The sequence below is a fragment of the Simochromis diagramma genome, unplaced genomic scaffold (assembly GCF_900408965.1).
Source record: "Simochromis diagramma unplaced genomic scaffold, fSimDia1.1 OVJJ01000293.1, whole genome shotgun sequence".
NCBI classification, from domain to species: domain Eukaryota; kingdom Metazoa; phylum Chordata; class Actinopteri; order Cichliformes; family Cichlidae; genus Simochromis; species Simochromis diagramma.
In genome coordinates this window covers 18,715,986-18,731,668 of record NW_024386801.1, presented here as the reverse complement: position 1 = coordinate 18,731,668, position 15,683 = coordinate 18,715,986, and the positions used below count along the sequence as shown (strand labels likewise).

At 38.2% G+C, this 15,683-nt stretch overlaps 3 protein-coding genes across 14 annotated transcripts in view; 2 read left to right on the top strand and 1 right to left on the bottom strand.

Moving 5' to 3' along the window:
- Positions 1 to 4,591, top strand: part of LOC120730143 (AP-3 complex subunit beta-2) — a 63,348-nt gene extending 58,757 nt beyond the window's left edge. For 8 of the 12 annotated variants that reach the window (XM_040026316.1, XM_040026315.1, XM_040026317.1 and 5 more), the window contains one exon: positions 1,622 to 4,591. In XM_040026316.1, the coding sequence (XP_039882250.1) occupies positions 1,622 to 1,808 (187 nt within the window). In that variant the 3' untranslated portion in view covers positions 1,809 to 4,591. The remainder of the gene's footprint in view (positions 1 to 1,621) is intronic. The other 4 variants (XM_040026318.1, XM_040026319.1, XM_040026314.1 and 1 more) reach the window with 1 other exon arrangement.
- A 580-nt stretch (positions 4,592 to 5,171) lies between these two features.
- Positions 5,172 to 15,683, bottom strand: part of sv2 (synaptic vesicle glycoprotein 2) — a 12,326-nt gene continuing 1,814 nt past the window's right edge. Inside the window, exons 2-13 of the mRNA XM_040026325.1 lie at positions 14,652 to 14,735; positions 14,271 to 14,432; positions 13,594 to 13,756; positions 12,675 to 12,796; positions 11,577 to 11,740; positions 11,404 to 11,484; positions 10,629 to 10,727; positions 9,232 to 9,320; positions 8,815 to 8,942; positions 8,190 to 8,285; positions 7,182 to 7,341; positions 5,172 to 7,013 (exon numbers count right to left, since the gene is read on the bottom strand). Coding sequence (XP_039882259.1) covers positions 6,830 to 7,013; positions 7,182 to 7,341; positions 8,190 to 8,285; positions 8,815 to 8,942; positions 9,232 to 9,320; positions 10,629 to 10,727; positions 11,404 to 11,484; positions 11,577 to 11,740; positions 12,675 to 12,796; positions 13,594 to 13,756; positions 14,271 to 14,432; positions 14,652 to 14,735 — 1,532 coding nt within the window. The 3' untranslated portion in view covers positions 5,172 to 6,829. The remainder of the gene's footprint in view (positions 7,014 to 7,181; positions 7,342 to 8,189; positions 8,286 to 8,814; positions 8,943 to 9,231; positions 9,321 to 10,628; positions 10,728 to 11,403; positions 11,485 to 11,576; positions 11,741 to 12,674; positions 12,797 to 13,593; positions 13,757 to 14,270; positions 14,433 to 14,651; positions 14,736 to 15,683) is intronic.
- snx1a (sorting nexin 1a) overlaps positions 6,838 to 15,683 on the top strand; it is a 22,688-nt gene continuing 13,842 nt past the window's right edge. The window contains exon 1 of the mRNA XM_040026324.1: positions 6,838 to 6,842. The gene's annotated coding sequence lies outside the window, so the exon portion shown is untranslated. The remainder of the gene's footprint in view (positions 6,843 to 15,683) is intronic.

Here is a 15,683-nt window from a genome sequence, read left to right as displayed (position 1 = left end):
TTTCGAAACACCTAAAACGGAGATTTTTTTTAAAACTCCTTTTTTGCGTTTACGTGTGGACGAGGAATACAGAGTACCTCACGCAACGTCAAAGGTATGTGCCTTTTTTCACGTCACGCTGTGCGCCACGTTATTGTTTACATGAGGTGAATTGCAGAATGGCAGATAGTCAGATTAACAGTATTTTGTCTCTATCTGCAGTATTTACACGCTTACACATACACGCGCAGTTACTGTCCCTCTATTTAGAAAGGCAGAGGCGTCATGTAGTATTTTATTTTACATGTAGTTGTTTTTTTCCTGTGTAATAATATTCAACATTGCTATCAATACATTTTTCAAAAAATGCCTCTCTGTGCAAAATGGGCTCCTCAAGGAGGATAAATAAACAACTGTGGGATACTGTTTGTCCGGGATTTGAACCAGCGGAACAAATCGTGGCAGGATCAGGAAAAGCAATTAAGCAGGGGAGACCTACCTTTGCACTTGTGCAGGTGAAGCCAAAGGGCAGATTTGCTTCACCATATTTTCTAGTCTTTGGCTTAGAATGAAGTTGGTTTGGAAACATATTCAGCGATGCTTCATCTCCTGCTTTGCGTTTTTGTGGGCACCCCGTGCTAGCAGTGTCCAAACATTGTTTTTGTTTTTTTGTTTTTTTCTCTTTTCATACCCCCCCCCCCCCTGCAATGTGGGGGCGGGCCCCGCACTTTGGGAGGGTCTGCACTAAAGGAACAAAGTGTACATTTTTCAGACACCTATAAATTTTAGTTCCAGCTTGAGTAAAATAAATGATAAAGAAGCAAATGCTGTCAGGAGGCTCTACCTTGACATGACAATAAGTAGGCTGTGTTTTTTATTTCTCCATCAGATCCACTTCTCCTTTGTGACATCTGGTCTCAAAAATCCAAGATATAAGGGGATTACCATTTATGACCACAACGACATTATCCACATCACAGAACTAATAACATTTAGTCCTATTTAAATTACAATGTGTGCTTGAGTGAGAGGAAATCTGAAAATCTTAAGGTCATAAGTAGTTGGACTGTTGTTAGTTTAAGTTCAGTCCGGTTTTATTTATATACCATCAAATTATAACAACAGTTGCATCAAGGTGCTTTATATTGTAAGGTAAAGATCCTACAATAATAGAAGGAAACACTAGAAGAAAAGTTGCTTCCTGTGTGGACGTTAAACATGATGACAGACACCAGGAAACGCAGAAAGCAGAAGAAAGTAACAAAACCAACAAATCTAACAGAGACACAAAACACAAGCAATACATGACAAAAGCCTGTGACTGTGACATTCAGGAACCACTACATCATCTGTACAAACCTGATACAGCATCAGCTGTTCAAGCTTTTAGGGGGGGAAAGGGTTACACATATATTCACAATCAGCTGACTTGAAGTAGGATCTGATGCAGTTCTGAGAATGTTGATCAGAGTATTCTAGAAAATTTCTAGAAAAGAAAACCAAAAACATTTTTTTTGCACTAACTTTGCACTCGTTGTGTTTCACAGATGATATTTTTGTCTCACTGACTCACGCGATGTGTATCCCTTCTTTGTTCTGTGGCTTCATCTTTACTTCTTGATCTTTGCTGCCTTGACCTCAGTCCTCCTGTTCCTCCTCCTGATTATCCTGTCCACAGGTTTGCTGGCAGGACGGTGACCAGTGGCAGCTTGGTGCTGGTCACCGTGGCAACCAAAGAGGAAGGAGCCGCCCAGCTGACGGTCAACTGTGAGAAAATGGTGATCGGCACGATGCTGGTGAAAGACATCCTCCAGGCTCTAACGCAGTGACGCGAACCAGCTCTCCAGCTCTCCAGCTTTGAACTCCGCCTCCACCCGCACTTCAGCCATCCCTCACATATCATCTAAGACTTGTCAGTGTAGCATCTCCTGCGAGCCGTGTCAGTGAGGAAGCTTCCACAACATTTGTTTTGTTAGAAAAGCCCCAAACTTTTAGAAATGACTCCCAGAGACAGTGAATGCCACACCTGGACCTGACAATTAAAACTGAACCTGAATGTTTTTACTTGACTATCCAAAAATACTAATTTCCGAACATTTTGGGGGGGGTGTTCTTTCCTTGAGGAGCTAATTGGACTTACTGGACTCACTTTTACTTAATCTAAACCTTTTTTCTTTAGTATAAAGTTAATGTCAGAATTTGTTTCCTGGATAAACATTAATCGAGGCTGCAGGTTTATTCTTGACTTTGAGAAAAAACAGTGGCTCTGAAACGTTCAGCCACAGCCTGTGATCTTCCTCAGTGGAGGCAGTTGCTCAGTTGTCATCGATTTGTGAAATCAAAATCAGCTACAGCGACAACTAAGTCATCCGTGATATTCAAATCCAATTTGTGATGCTAGATTTTTCTGTGCTCTCACCTGGTACATAATAAAATCTGAAGTAGGACACATCTTTAAAAAAAATCCAGAAGAATCTTCAATCAGTAGTAGTAACTGGACTCATCCGCCTTCTGTTAATGCTGTAGTCAGGCTTTACAAAGATTAGGTGAGCAAAAAATAAACAAAAACATGTGCAGTAAGATGTTCACTAGGTTCAGGCTGGCGGTGATGAAAGGGGTATTAACACTGTGCAGTAAGAATATGTGACTCTTGGCGATCAGGACACTTTATTTTCCCAATAAAGTGGTCCTACACCATAAACGTCGCTCACTCACGATCTCCCTTGATTTTTCTTTTTAAAATCTCAGACTAGATTTAATCCATGTGTAGGAAACTGAAATAATCCCATCTACATTGCGACTGCTGGTTTTATATACTTTTTGCTTTTATTCCAACTTTATGTATATCAGGTAATGACTAAACCATCTCTATGACAAATGAGCAACGTCATACGCTGGGGAAAGACTGGACCTCCACAGGTTTTCGTCGGAACTAAAGGAGATCTTTCTATGGTGTTAACATGAAGATGAAACAACTTTCAGTTCAGTTCATTTTATTTATATAGCTACAATTCACAACAAAAGATAAAAATCTTACAACAATATAGAGTAAATCCCAACAATCAGATGCCCCCTGTGAGCAAGAAAAACTCCCTTTTCCTCTGGATGGGCATCCATCTGCTGCAACTGGTTTGAGGGGCTATCAAACTGCTTTAAGATGGAGAGATACTCTGAGATAGACGAAGTGGGTAAAAGACTATCATATTCCCTCAAATCAGGTGGCACTGTCACAGTTATTTGAAATCATTACAGGATACAAGAAGATAGCTGATCTAAGACAGCTACCATTCAACCTCAACTATGTGATTTTGGTATAATATTAATGAACAATTCCCCAGAGTTTTATCTCATAATTTGGTGATTTTTAGCATGTGGTTAGCTGTCAAAGTGCACATGTTCATCACAGTAAGTGGGGCATTGATAAAAGCTGAAATGTATACATGCTGTTTTATTGCAACATGCAATGCAGTACTACTGTAAGGTGTGGTGTGTGTCTGTGTGTGAGTGAGTATCAGCCTAACAATAAGAAGTAGCGCTTTTGATTAAAAACTGTAACACTTGACTTGACATCATCATGAAGCACATTAAAATCACAAAAATCATCATGCTGATTATACAGAAATGTTTTTTTGGTTGCTTTTCTCTGATTGCTGTGAATTAAACCCAGCGTTTAACCCCAACGCCAACAAAAATACTTAACGAATATCAGCAAATTATTTTCCTAATGATCATTTTGATAAATGATTTATCTGCTTATCTGGTGATATTCTCGTATAAGTGAATCGGGACTGTAAAAAATAGGATTTTTGCCCACTAAATTCTCAACTGAGTCTTGTAGACAAGCATTTACTGTAAGTCATTCTACATTTAATGAGGTGGTAGTTGTGTCTTCAGTTTGTTTATGTGCATAAAGGAAGTAATATATTGACCATAGAGCTGTAGCATATTTTTCTAATTTTTATTAACTTCCGAGAAGGCAAAGCTAGCAGTTCTCGTGTTTTGTGTCAAGCTAATGGGTTGCTATATGTAGCTATAGAGTTAGCTTTCCCAAATGAGACTTAACTGACTTTTGGCAATACAGCAAAGATAAATATTTGTCAAAAATATCAATGCATTCATTTAGATTTCTATTTTCAGAAAACTCAGCCTATATTTACTAGTAAATAACACAATGAAGCTTTGAAGTGAAATATTCACAAAAGCTTAAAACAAAACTCAACCCATTCAGCTTTCCATAAAGTTGATTTAGTAAAGAAACATTTAGATTATGTTTGAGTATGTGCTGAAGATAATGTGCGTGATTTTCAAGTTAAGTGTTGCTTTTCATCTCAGTGGTCAGGCTGGTTTCGTGGCTAATTACATTTGATGCCCCTTTTTTTTCCTTTTAATATCCTCATCTGTGCTGCAGACGCATGTTTCTTAATTCTAGCAGTATCTGTGCACTTCTTTTTACTGTTGGAAACTGTAATCTTCCAAAGCTCCAGCAGTAGCGAAAGGACTTTATTTTGACCTTTAACGTACTCCTCGCATTGTCTGTTATTTGCCCGTTCACTCCAGCAGCCATGATGATGAAAGTAAACAATAAGAAAGTCTACTTTCAAAAGTAAAAATACAGAAAAGAGTGAACTCTATTCTCCAAATCATACATAGGGCCATCTGTTTCATCTGCTTTCAAAATATCCAAAGTACAGTTCCTCATACCCGTGTGTGGTTGTGAAATGTGGTCCTGAGGTATTACAAGTATAGTTATACAAATAAAAGTACAGATATAGTGTTGCGTGTGTCTACTTTTTTATGGTCTTTAGTCAAATCGACCACAGACAGCTGCCTTAACTGAAGGAAGCAAGACTGGCAGTTTGAATAAGGAAGAGTAACAGAAGTTGTAAAAAGCCTGCTGTATTTGCTGAAATCGAACTCGTCCATCTGTTCGGCATCTTTGTAGTGACATTTAAAACCCTGGAGCACAATTTCTTAATTACTAAATTTCAGCGCGAAAGTTAAAAGTAACAAAAAGCTGGTAAACAAAGTGGTATTAAAGAGAAACAGCTGGATGAACATTTTGCAAATAATGAGGTTAGCTAGCAACACATTAGTAACATGACTGCTTCTCTTTTCCTAAGACCTTAAAAACTTTCCTTCACACCTCATGAAGTTGTTCATCGACGTCATGGTAAAGAGACGCAGGAAGGATGTGGGAAGTCTTTCTTGTTTTTTATTTGATACAACAAAACAGCAAAAACACGCATGAAGAAAAAGCTGCATTTATTTAAAAACCTGATTAAGGCATTACAAAATAATTGTAAATCTGCTTTAAATTTTTACAAAATCCCTGATAGGATCATCGATGTAGTCTCTCAGGCAGATATCAAGGTAGTCTGTAAATGATTTGGTCCTTTCCCATCACTGCACTCTGAAATCTTTGGTTTTCCACTCAAACTGAACTAAACTTGCCCGATCGAGTTTGTGCAGGACAATATCAGACTGAACCTACTAAAATCTATTCTGTGCATAAGTATACACTTTTTGGAAACCATTTGCTATGATACTTTGGCTGATTACACCACCTATGCAGGTCATGAACCTCCAAAAACATCATATAAGGCCATTTATTCAGACATATATTTGAATGCAACTTATTAAAACACTTTTTTTCTAGCTGCATGGTTTTATTCTTAGATTGCACTAATACAGCTTAGCATGATTCACAGTTAAAAATGATTTAAAAAAAAAAAAACTAATAGCACTTATCTTACACTTGGCCTTGGTCTTGTTTTTTCACAATTCAAAAGAGACATGACAAAAAACTGCAGCTGCTTTAAGTCAGCCTTCTCGGATTGGCTGAGCCTCACATCCAGAAGATTTGAAAGCAGCCTGAGTGAGGGTTTGTGTGCTCAAAGCCAGAGCCGTGTCCCTGAGTAGGTCCTATTAGGGACAAAGCATAAGACTAAATTTGAGCATCCTCCACTGTGACATAATATACATTCACTGGCCCCATTATTGAGTACACTTGGTCAACTGCTATTAAGACAAATATCTAATCAGCCAATCACATGGCACCACCTGAGTGCATTTCGGCGTGTAGACACGGTCAAGACGACCTACTTAAGTTCAAACTGAACATCTGGACAGACAGCTGTTTTAATTGATTTTCCTGTCGGATAAGACATCAAAATTAGAAAACAGAAGTGTTGGCTGACCTGATGAGTCTCAATATCTGCTGCAACATCTGGCTGGTTGGGTCAGAATTTCGTGTAAACGACATGAAAGCATGGATCCATCCTGCCTTGTATCAACAGTTTGGGATGGTGGTGATGGTGTAAACATGTGAGGGATATTTTCTTGGCACACTTTGGGCCCCTTAGTACCAACTGAGCATCATTTATATGACAGAGCCTACCTGAGTATTGTTGCTGTCCACGTTCAGCCCTTTATGAGAACAGAACACTATACAAAACTAGTTTCTTAAACATGACAGGAAAGCAAAAACACAAGACCTACAGTCGATCCATCACTCTTCAGTAAACCAGATAATAAGGCCCCATTTTCTCACTTTGAATATAGGGTTTTGTCATTTACATACAAACTTTTTACAGGTGTCCAGGATTTTAATAACACACTGGCACTTCTTTCTCAGCTTTCCAACGCAGTAATTCTTGGAAGGCAGAGAGAGCCATCTGTTGTTTAACAATTTGTTTTAGCAGTGGAATTTTTAAATTAGGTACCATAGAAAAAGATGACAGAAGGCACAGGATTCAACCAGAAAATACACAGATTACAGAGCTTCAAGTCGTTCTACCCATCTGTGAGGATGTTAAGAGGAAGCTGAATCCATTTAAAACAACGCGAGTGTTCACGTGAGCTCTGTCTGCCTGGTTTGTGGAAGTAGAAGACCCACCAGTCCTCCAGTGAGCAGCAGGGCTGACACCAGCAGGATGGGGACAGCACAGTTTGCATCCACCAACCTTCCAAAGACCAAGTTACCCATGATTGCTGCCACTCGGCCCACGCCTGTGAAGAAACCAAGAGCAGAGGACCTGAGAGAAAAATGGAAAGAGATTCAGTATATGTGCATGTGACCTCTCTGAGTTAGAATAAAACACCTCCATGGATGAGTGAATCAATTAAAAAAAATACAAAAAAAGAAATCTTAGTTTGATTTACATTTCTATACATGGCTGAATCTGAGTTTCGAGACTGGTTACCGTAGCTTTGTCGGGTAGAGCTCAGTTCCTACGACATCCAGCGCATTCCAGGCGATCACGGACACCCCGCTGAAGATGCAGGACAGGATCAGACTCTGAGCTTTGGTCTGAACCACATAGATGAAGAAGACACTCAGACTGGACAACAACAGGCTGCCGGCTGGAGAAAGTAACAAAGATGAAGAAATGTATGATTTTTTTGTTAAACACTGACTTAAAGGTGGGCGTTCTGTAGCAGCTCGGTTTTCTGATTTTCTACATTTGTTTGTAGTGTGAGAGCTTCTTTAATCGTGACTCGAAGCTTTTGAAGATGAAGATGGAGCGTTTGCTTAACTATGAATGGGTTGTGTTAAAGACAGTGATATGCAGTGATGAACTCTAAAAGGACAAATTTTATGCTATCAAGGGTCAACTCACCGACAACTTCAGAGAATAAATTATTTACAAGAAACAAGCCGGAAAAATAAAGCTGAATGTCCACTGGAGGCGAGTCAATTCTCTCTGACTTCTATGTTACAACGTTACAGCAGAACAGACTGTTACGATAATAGAATTTCCTATAAACGTTTATTTATTCTATTAAGCATGATTATGGGTGTTTTAATGACAGCTTAATTCATGGACTGAACTGGACCTCTCAGTTGTTTCTGGAGTATCTTTAATCCATTCATCTAAAAAAAACAAACAAACAAACACATGTGTTGCTCTATTTTGCCTTAGATATATGATTGGCATTAAATTTGCAAAAACCTAAATAACATCTAGCAAGATGTCAATTATTTTAGCTTTGTAGCTCCATTCACTCCATGGACTGTTTCTTGAGCACCACTTGCTGTGGTCACAATTTCTGTGGGTTACTGTGAAGTGGAATGGCTCTCCTGGATTGGCTCTGCTATGAGCTTTAATTTTTTTTTTTTTTATACACAACCTATGATTATATGCAACATGTATGGGAGAGTGTTAAGAAATGAAAACATATTGATTCGTGAAAGAAAAAAAAAACCTCACAAAGCAGAGCCTTTCCTCCGGTGCTGTCCATCACAAGAATAGTGAAGATGTTACCCGGCAGGTTTGCCACGGCTGTGATGAAGCCATCCGTATATACTGTGAGGTAACAGACAAATACAGGAAGATGAGTGTGGACAGGAGAAAGACATGTGGCGAGATATGGATGGACCAGAAAAAACAAATAAAAAACAGCTCAATATAAACAACTCAAAATACTGCAAAATTTTTCCATATTAGATTAACTTGGGTCTTTTGAGCAAACATCCTTTGACAACCGTGCATTGGTAAAATAAAAAGCTACTGATACAGCAGGTACAGAACTAACAGACAAAGCAGAAGCAACAAAAAAAACAACAACACATTAATAGTTATTTCCTGAAATTTCCTGAGTGAGTCCAGTGTCAGCTGGTGCTTTAAGCTTGTTAGGAAGTCACATTAAAGCAGGTTAAAGAGTACAGCAGAAGTGTCCTGCACTTGTTGCAAGTTTCAAATATTTGCTTTTCTCTTCCTTTCCAAGTATTGTAAAAACTGACTCCTGTCAATGTTAAAGCTGATTTCTTGGCCTCCGTGAGCAGCGATGCCTGGATGAAAACACTAATATGAGCATGAATCCTCTGAAACACACCTGCTGTCTTGACCGTGTCACAGGTTTCATTGACCACTGCAGACGGGCGGGACACATTTGCGCAGGGCGAGCCGCCATCTTCAGTTCTCTCAAACAGCTCAGGAAACCACATCCACAGCCCGTAGTAACTACACACACACACACACACACAAACAAAAGATTTTAACTTTTGATTTAGAATAAAGGGTGAAGTGTGAAAGTTTTAAATGTAAAAAAAGAAGAAATAAGAAAACCACAGTAGAACATGCAAATATGAGTTTGCCATTTAATTGTTCCCTATCACTTGATGTGATGCCTATCAAATGGTTATCTCACATTAGTAGTATTATTTTTATAAGTCTGATACAATCCCCCAGCAGCTGAACAGCGTGAACAGAGCTGAAGCAAAGCCTGAATGTATAGGTGCCCATTTCTTACCCAAAAGATATTGAGTAGAAAATGATGAGAAGAGGGATACTCCTGGATCTGAAAGGGCTCTGAAATATCTTTTTAATGGGAGCCAAAGCCTGCAAGTTAACAAGAAAATTATTCATAAGTAAACCAACAAAAAACAAAGGAAATGCCTAAACTACTCATGCACTGTCAGTGTTTTCACATTTACTCAATAGCTTAACAAACAAAAGCTCTTTTCCTTTTTGTTATATATACAGTCAAGGGGTTCACAGAAGTGTTATATTAACTGTTTAGGAATTAAGCCATTTCTATACAAAGTCCCTCGTTTTCAGATGCATAAAGCAACTGAACAATTTACTGCTGTGCAGTTTTATTGCCAGATAAGGCTTGTTCCCTCATTTTTCCGTGACTAATTGAGCAGATAAACCATCCGCTAACTGTTCAAGGTAACGCTCAATGTCAATTCCAAAGAGAGGTCTTTGAAAGTGAAGGCAGGGATCACTGGACTAAAAAAAAGACAAAACAAAATAAACCTATTGAAAAGATGGCACAAATTCACGAGTGGCCAAATGAGCAATCTGGTGTATTGTTAATTCACTGAACAAAAGGCCGGGAAAAATCACAGAAAACAAATCAAGTGAAGGATGACACAACAGCTAACCAAGTCAAGAACACTCTCAAGAAGTTAGGCATAATTTTCATATGTACAAAAAAGGATGCCGTCATTAACATAAACACAGAGGGTGTACAACAAAATGCAAAGCACAGGTTACACTCAAGAACTCAAGGCCATAAATGGGATATTCTTCAGTGGCCAGGTCAGCCACCTGATGTTAGCCTAGAACTGCATAATTTACAGTTACTGAAGACAAAAGTGAAGGCACAAATACCAACAAACAAGCAGCAACAGCAATCACTGACTATAAAGTATTTTCATTAAAATATTAGAAACACCCCCATGTTACTTTCATCCCACTGAAATTCCCAGATGTATATAAAAATGTGTTTTTAATTCCTAAAGTTAATGGAATATTTTTGTTAAACCCTTGAATTAAAAATGCTTCACTTAAATCACATCTTGGTGTGCAGAGGCCAAATGATTAAAAAATGCACTTTCCAAAGCCCAGAGCTGTGTTCATAAAACACTTTGGGTATCTGAAATGATTTGTCAAATTAATTTACAACTATTTCTGGTAATTTTTCAAATCAAAACACAAAACAATCGTCACACGGGAGGACTGTTTTGTGTTTTGCTACTTTTCTCTCCTTTTTAAAATCTTTCAGGATCGAGTATCTTATACTCATATTTTACCATTTTCAGCCATTCTTTTTTAAAATAAACAAAACCCTGAATCTTGAAACCAGTACTACCAGACATTCTAAAAATCAGTTAAACTATTAATAATAACAAATTACATCACCTTTTTCAAAATATTTGCAAGACGTTCTTTATTTGAACCCAAGCTTCTGGTCTTGTCTTTGTCACCTTTTTGGGTAGAACTTGTACGCAAACCAAATTCCTACAAAAGGGTTCAGAGGACAGTTGTTACACTTACAGTACTTTTATACAATTGCATGAAGGAAGGAAATGTTGACTGATGACTGATGTTTCGTAAAGGCAAGCAAGGCAAGCAGTGCTTGCCCAGTGAAATCTAAAAATACACATTAAAGTACATTATAGTACTTGCTATTGTCAGCTAATTCTAAACATTTTTTAAACATAACTATAGAAGCGCTAACATTTCACAATTTTTCAGCCAGGAAGGAGTTCAGACAGGTGAAGATGTCTGTGCAGATTGCAGCAATATGTACAAGGATGTCAGCATATACAAAAGGATAGTCATGCAGCACAAAATCATGTTGTAATCTGGTCCAAGTTTTCTTGTTGTTGTGTTGAACACTGGAGAAATGTTTGTTCTCTTTGTTTGGAGGTGGAAAGGGGGTGGCCATTGTTTCTGCTCACCTTCCTGTAAAAGTCACTGCTTGCTACCGATTCAACAAAACTGTAGAATACCACATGTGGAATATAAACACACACGGTAGCTTTCACTTCTCTTTGATTTCACCTTATCTTTGTCAGTTGCATCACTTTGGCTTTGCTTTTTGTCGACTTAAGTTGGTTTTATTTTTGTTTTAAAAAAATGATTAAATATGTGCAGCAAAAATTAAACATATAGTAGTATACTTATTTCATACCGGAAGAGCCTTTTCTTTTCCTTTCATGTTCAGCTTAAACATCAATCTGAAAACATGGATTGCTTCTTTCTCACGGTTAGCCTGGAAAAGACAGAACACAAAAAATCATCCTAAAGACAACTCAGAAGTAAAAGCATCCAAGCAACACAAACATTATTTTGGTCTTTCAATACCTCCATGAGGAACTTGGGGCTTTCAGGCATGAACAACTTGAAAATGAGTGCCGACGTGATGCTGGGAACGGAGCACAGCACCACAAACACCCGCCAGCTGTTGAAGTCCAGTGTTCCCAGAGAAAATTGTACCCAGGTTCTGGGGATCACCAGCCAGGCCAGACCTGCAGACAAAGGCAAACACAGATAGTCAATATTTCACAAAAAAACAACAACTACAGTTTATTTTAAGAGAAGTTGAGTTTAACATCTTGTGCAAGTCTGTGCAAAATTTTAAACACCAAAACCAAAAACCCGGTAACACACACCACTGAGTATGTGCTATTTTTTTCTGAAATCCTCAAGAAGCAACATCAGCAACTTAAAAGAAAATCAAGCTGACAAAGAAATACCAAAAAAACTGCAGTTAACTTGAGTCTAACTTAACTCCCATGTTAAAATTTCAAACTTTATAGAATTTAAAATCTTCTAAGCCTGCAATTTCTGCCTTCGAAACAGTCGTCTCAGAAGTGAATTTTATTATAACTCATTCACCTGTATACTGCAGTTAGGGGTGTGGTCACTCTGAATTCAATTCAATTCGCACCAACTACTACAGACCCACTATGAGGAAGCACTTGGCGACAGCAGGGAGGAAAAGCTTCCTTTTAACAGGAAGGAACACTGATAAGTGCCACGACACAGGAAGCTGTTGTCACTGTCTAAGCCTCACTTTTTGAGTTACTGAACTGAACTCCTTGATTGTATTTGTGCTCTTGGAGCCTTTTGGGAGCATTTAAATTGAATTCTTGTTTAGTGGTACAGCCTGTTCAAGACGTTTGTACTTCAGTTTTGGTGAGTGAAACTTGAGTATTTTCTGGTCTTTTACATAGCAATGTTTAGCACTACCCGGTCTCTTTAGACCTGCATATTGCAACATATGCAACATGGTAACTAAGCTTGCTAGCATTAGGTAATACCTTACACTCCACCGTTCATTCAAATATAATAGCATCTCACTAAAACCCACATGGAGGGGGTTAAAATGCTAAAATGTTAAAATAGGGCATAACCACAGTTATATTAATTTTTTATATGGAGAATACTCCTTGCTCCCACCTGCAGCCAGGATGTTTCCTGCCATCCAAAAGGTGGCCAGACAACTGATCATCGCACCTCTCCTCAGCCGGGGCATAAACTCTGAGAAGTAGGAGAAAATGACAGGAAGTGACCCGCCGACCCTGCAGAGGAGAACAGCATGGTGTTTATTCTTTAGCTGTTTTAGTTGTTTAACAAAGAAAATTTAGATGGTTTTTAAATACAGCGTGGAGGGATGCTTGTGCTATATTTGGCTATTTCAAAAATGATGACACTGAATAAAATCAAACCAGTCAATTACTAATCTGACTGACCTTTGTGCCCCAATAGGGGCATTTTTGTCCTCTAATGACACCAGAGGTACATTTAAAACAACTAAAAGAAGGATGCAGCTTCCCAATGTGGAACTGCCCTAAACTTGAATGTTTTTTTAATAGCCAACAGAAGGCAACTCTTCTGGTTGTAGTATATATGAAAACTGCCCTCTGTCATTAAGATTTTTTTCCCCCAAAATGCCCTCCACAAAATAAATATTAGGCATTGTAGCAATACAAGTCACATCGTAACTTTTAACATCACCGCCTGATGTCAAAACCACACCACCTATGCCTCCTATAGATTCTAAAATTATCACTTAAATTCATGAATTACCACCATTATAAAACCATTTTACAACAAATATTCATACTTTGCACAAATCAGCGACATATAATATTCTAAAATAGCAACATTACAATATATACAAATCACATATGAAAACAAATCTACTCAAAAGTGGATATGAGTACAAGTTCATAATTCAGTCCTTCAAGTGACAATGTCTGCAAAGTGAAGTATTACTGGTATTATTCACTAGTATTGTGGCCCTAGGAACAGTTGAATGTGTGTTAGCAAAATGTAAACTTGTACAGAAAAAAAGAATTAAAAATCATGTTTTTACCCAATGCCACTGATGAACCGCATCAACAGGAAGAGCCAGAACCATGGAGCCAAGCTAGCCAGACCCCCAAACAGCCCATTCACTGTCAGAGACACGATCAAAACCTTGCGACGCCCCTTCTGGTCAGCCAAGTAACCCCACATGTAGCCACCCACCATCATTCCTGGAAAACAGGAAAAAAAGATGAACTTGGTGTAATCAGTGGGCTCAGTCAGTTGCCCAAAACACTGAGTTACAGTCAGGGAAAAAAGTATTTGGACAATGACAGCTTTGCTCCATATACAGTGGACTGTAAATCTGACAATCAACATGTGAATTAGGTGCAGATTTTCAGCTTTAATTGAAGGGATTTAATAAAATTATTACATTAAAGTGATTTTATTGATAGTTCAACATTTTCAGAGGCTTAATAATATTGATAAAATGGTCGTATATTCAGTTATGGCTCCAGTTTTATAAGAAAGGGTTACAAAATAAGCAGAGAGCAGAGGCTAATAATGTCTTGTGTGTTTGGCTTGTGTAAGGTCTTGTGGTGTTACGTCACATAAATCAATAAAGTTTAAAAAAAAAAGCTTCTCATTTCCAAGTTCCGCTTCAAACAGCTGACCTATTACCAAAAAGACAGTTGTTTCATTTTCTGTAAAGGGGAGTTTAAGGTGGTTGACTAAATGATTCACCGAGGAAAATGCTTGCTGTCAGCAGGCCCATGTCTGAGGAGCTCAGCTGGAGATCACAGCGTGCCGTTGGCAGCAGAAAAGAAACACAAAGAATCTCCACAGCATCGCTGGCATTGGCCCAACCACAAACCACCAGCAGCAGCCAATGGAACAAACCAAAACCTGAGAGCAAAGTGAATAAACAAAGGGGAGAAGCAATTCATGATTGACTTGTTGCATAGCTTTGAAAATCTTAATTTTATGTCATAACCACAAACACCCAGGTTTTACACCTCTAAAGGTATAAAGTGTATACCTAAAATCTTAAATAAACTTATTTTTCATATGCTTTTCTCCTCATATTTACGATGACTAAGTGAAAACCAAAAAACATTAGATTACCTGCTCTTTCCACCGCTTCCTCATACGTCAGTTTCTGCGGTACGTGCCCACCAGCTTCCGCTGTTCTGTCAAAAATGACTTCACCTATAAGGCAGCCAAATACACCCTGTCAAATTCGGTTCTTTTAAATTCTTTCACCGACAGAGAAAGACCCCGATTCAGTGTGGTCAAAGCTCAAAAAATCATCTTTATTCTACATTTCTGGAAAAGGAGAGCTGCAGACTCTAGCAAGCATCCACAGGTCTAAAGCATCACAAGCCAAATGCATATATATAGTTCTGCTATACGTCGCACACAGTCACACATAGTTTTGATCAAAACAACTCTGCAGTGCACTCTGCCTAGTTTCACTTTCTGTCCACATCCTGCCAGCCTCTCACCTAGTTTATACTCAAAGTTGTCCCTCTCTTAATTATATTTATTCCGTAACAACACAAACATGTATAAAGTTTTACTTTCATTGTACTAGCATAAATCGAGCCATAAACTTAACTTAATAAGACAAATAGGCTTTCCTGGGCCATGTAACTGGCTGATGAGGCTTTTTGCAGTTAGACCATTTCTTTCATTAAAACATATTAATGAAGTTACGACAGAGTTGTTGTTTCCATCTGTTTTATAATTTGATACATTTCTATGGTTGCAATGAAAATGTAATTAGCAATAACTGGCAAGTAACTAACTGTTATAATAATTATCTGGCTACAAAACATCACAAAATAATGAAAAATCATTAAAAAAAAAAACCAACAACATCACAATTTAGTCCAAAGTGGGAATGAAAGTTTCATAGTAGGATGACATTTTTTAGAGTGATACCAAAGTATAACCAAATTTCTGTAACGTTTATTATGTGTAGATATTTATGAGTCAATACTAAGATAAGACAGTGCAGTTTAAAAATAGCTTGTTTGCTTGGATCAGCTGGTTGTGTTCTTTGTAGGGAAGTTGCAGAGTGCCCTCTAGTGGGCAAACAATGGAAAATCAAAATGCGTAACACTGTTGAAGGGTGTTTCTCCTGTCTCTTCGTTA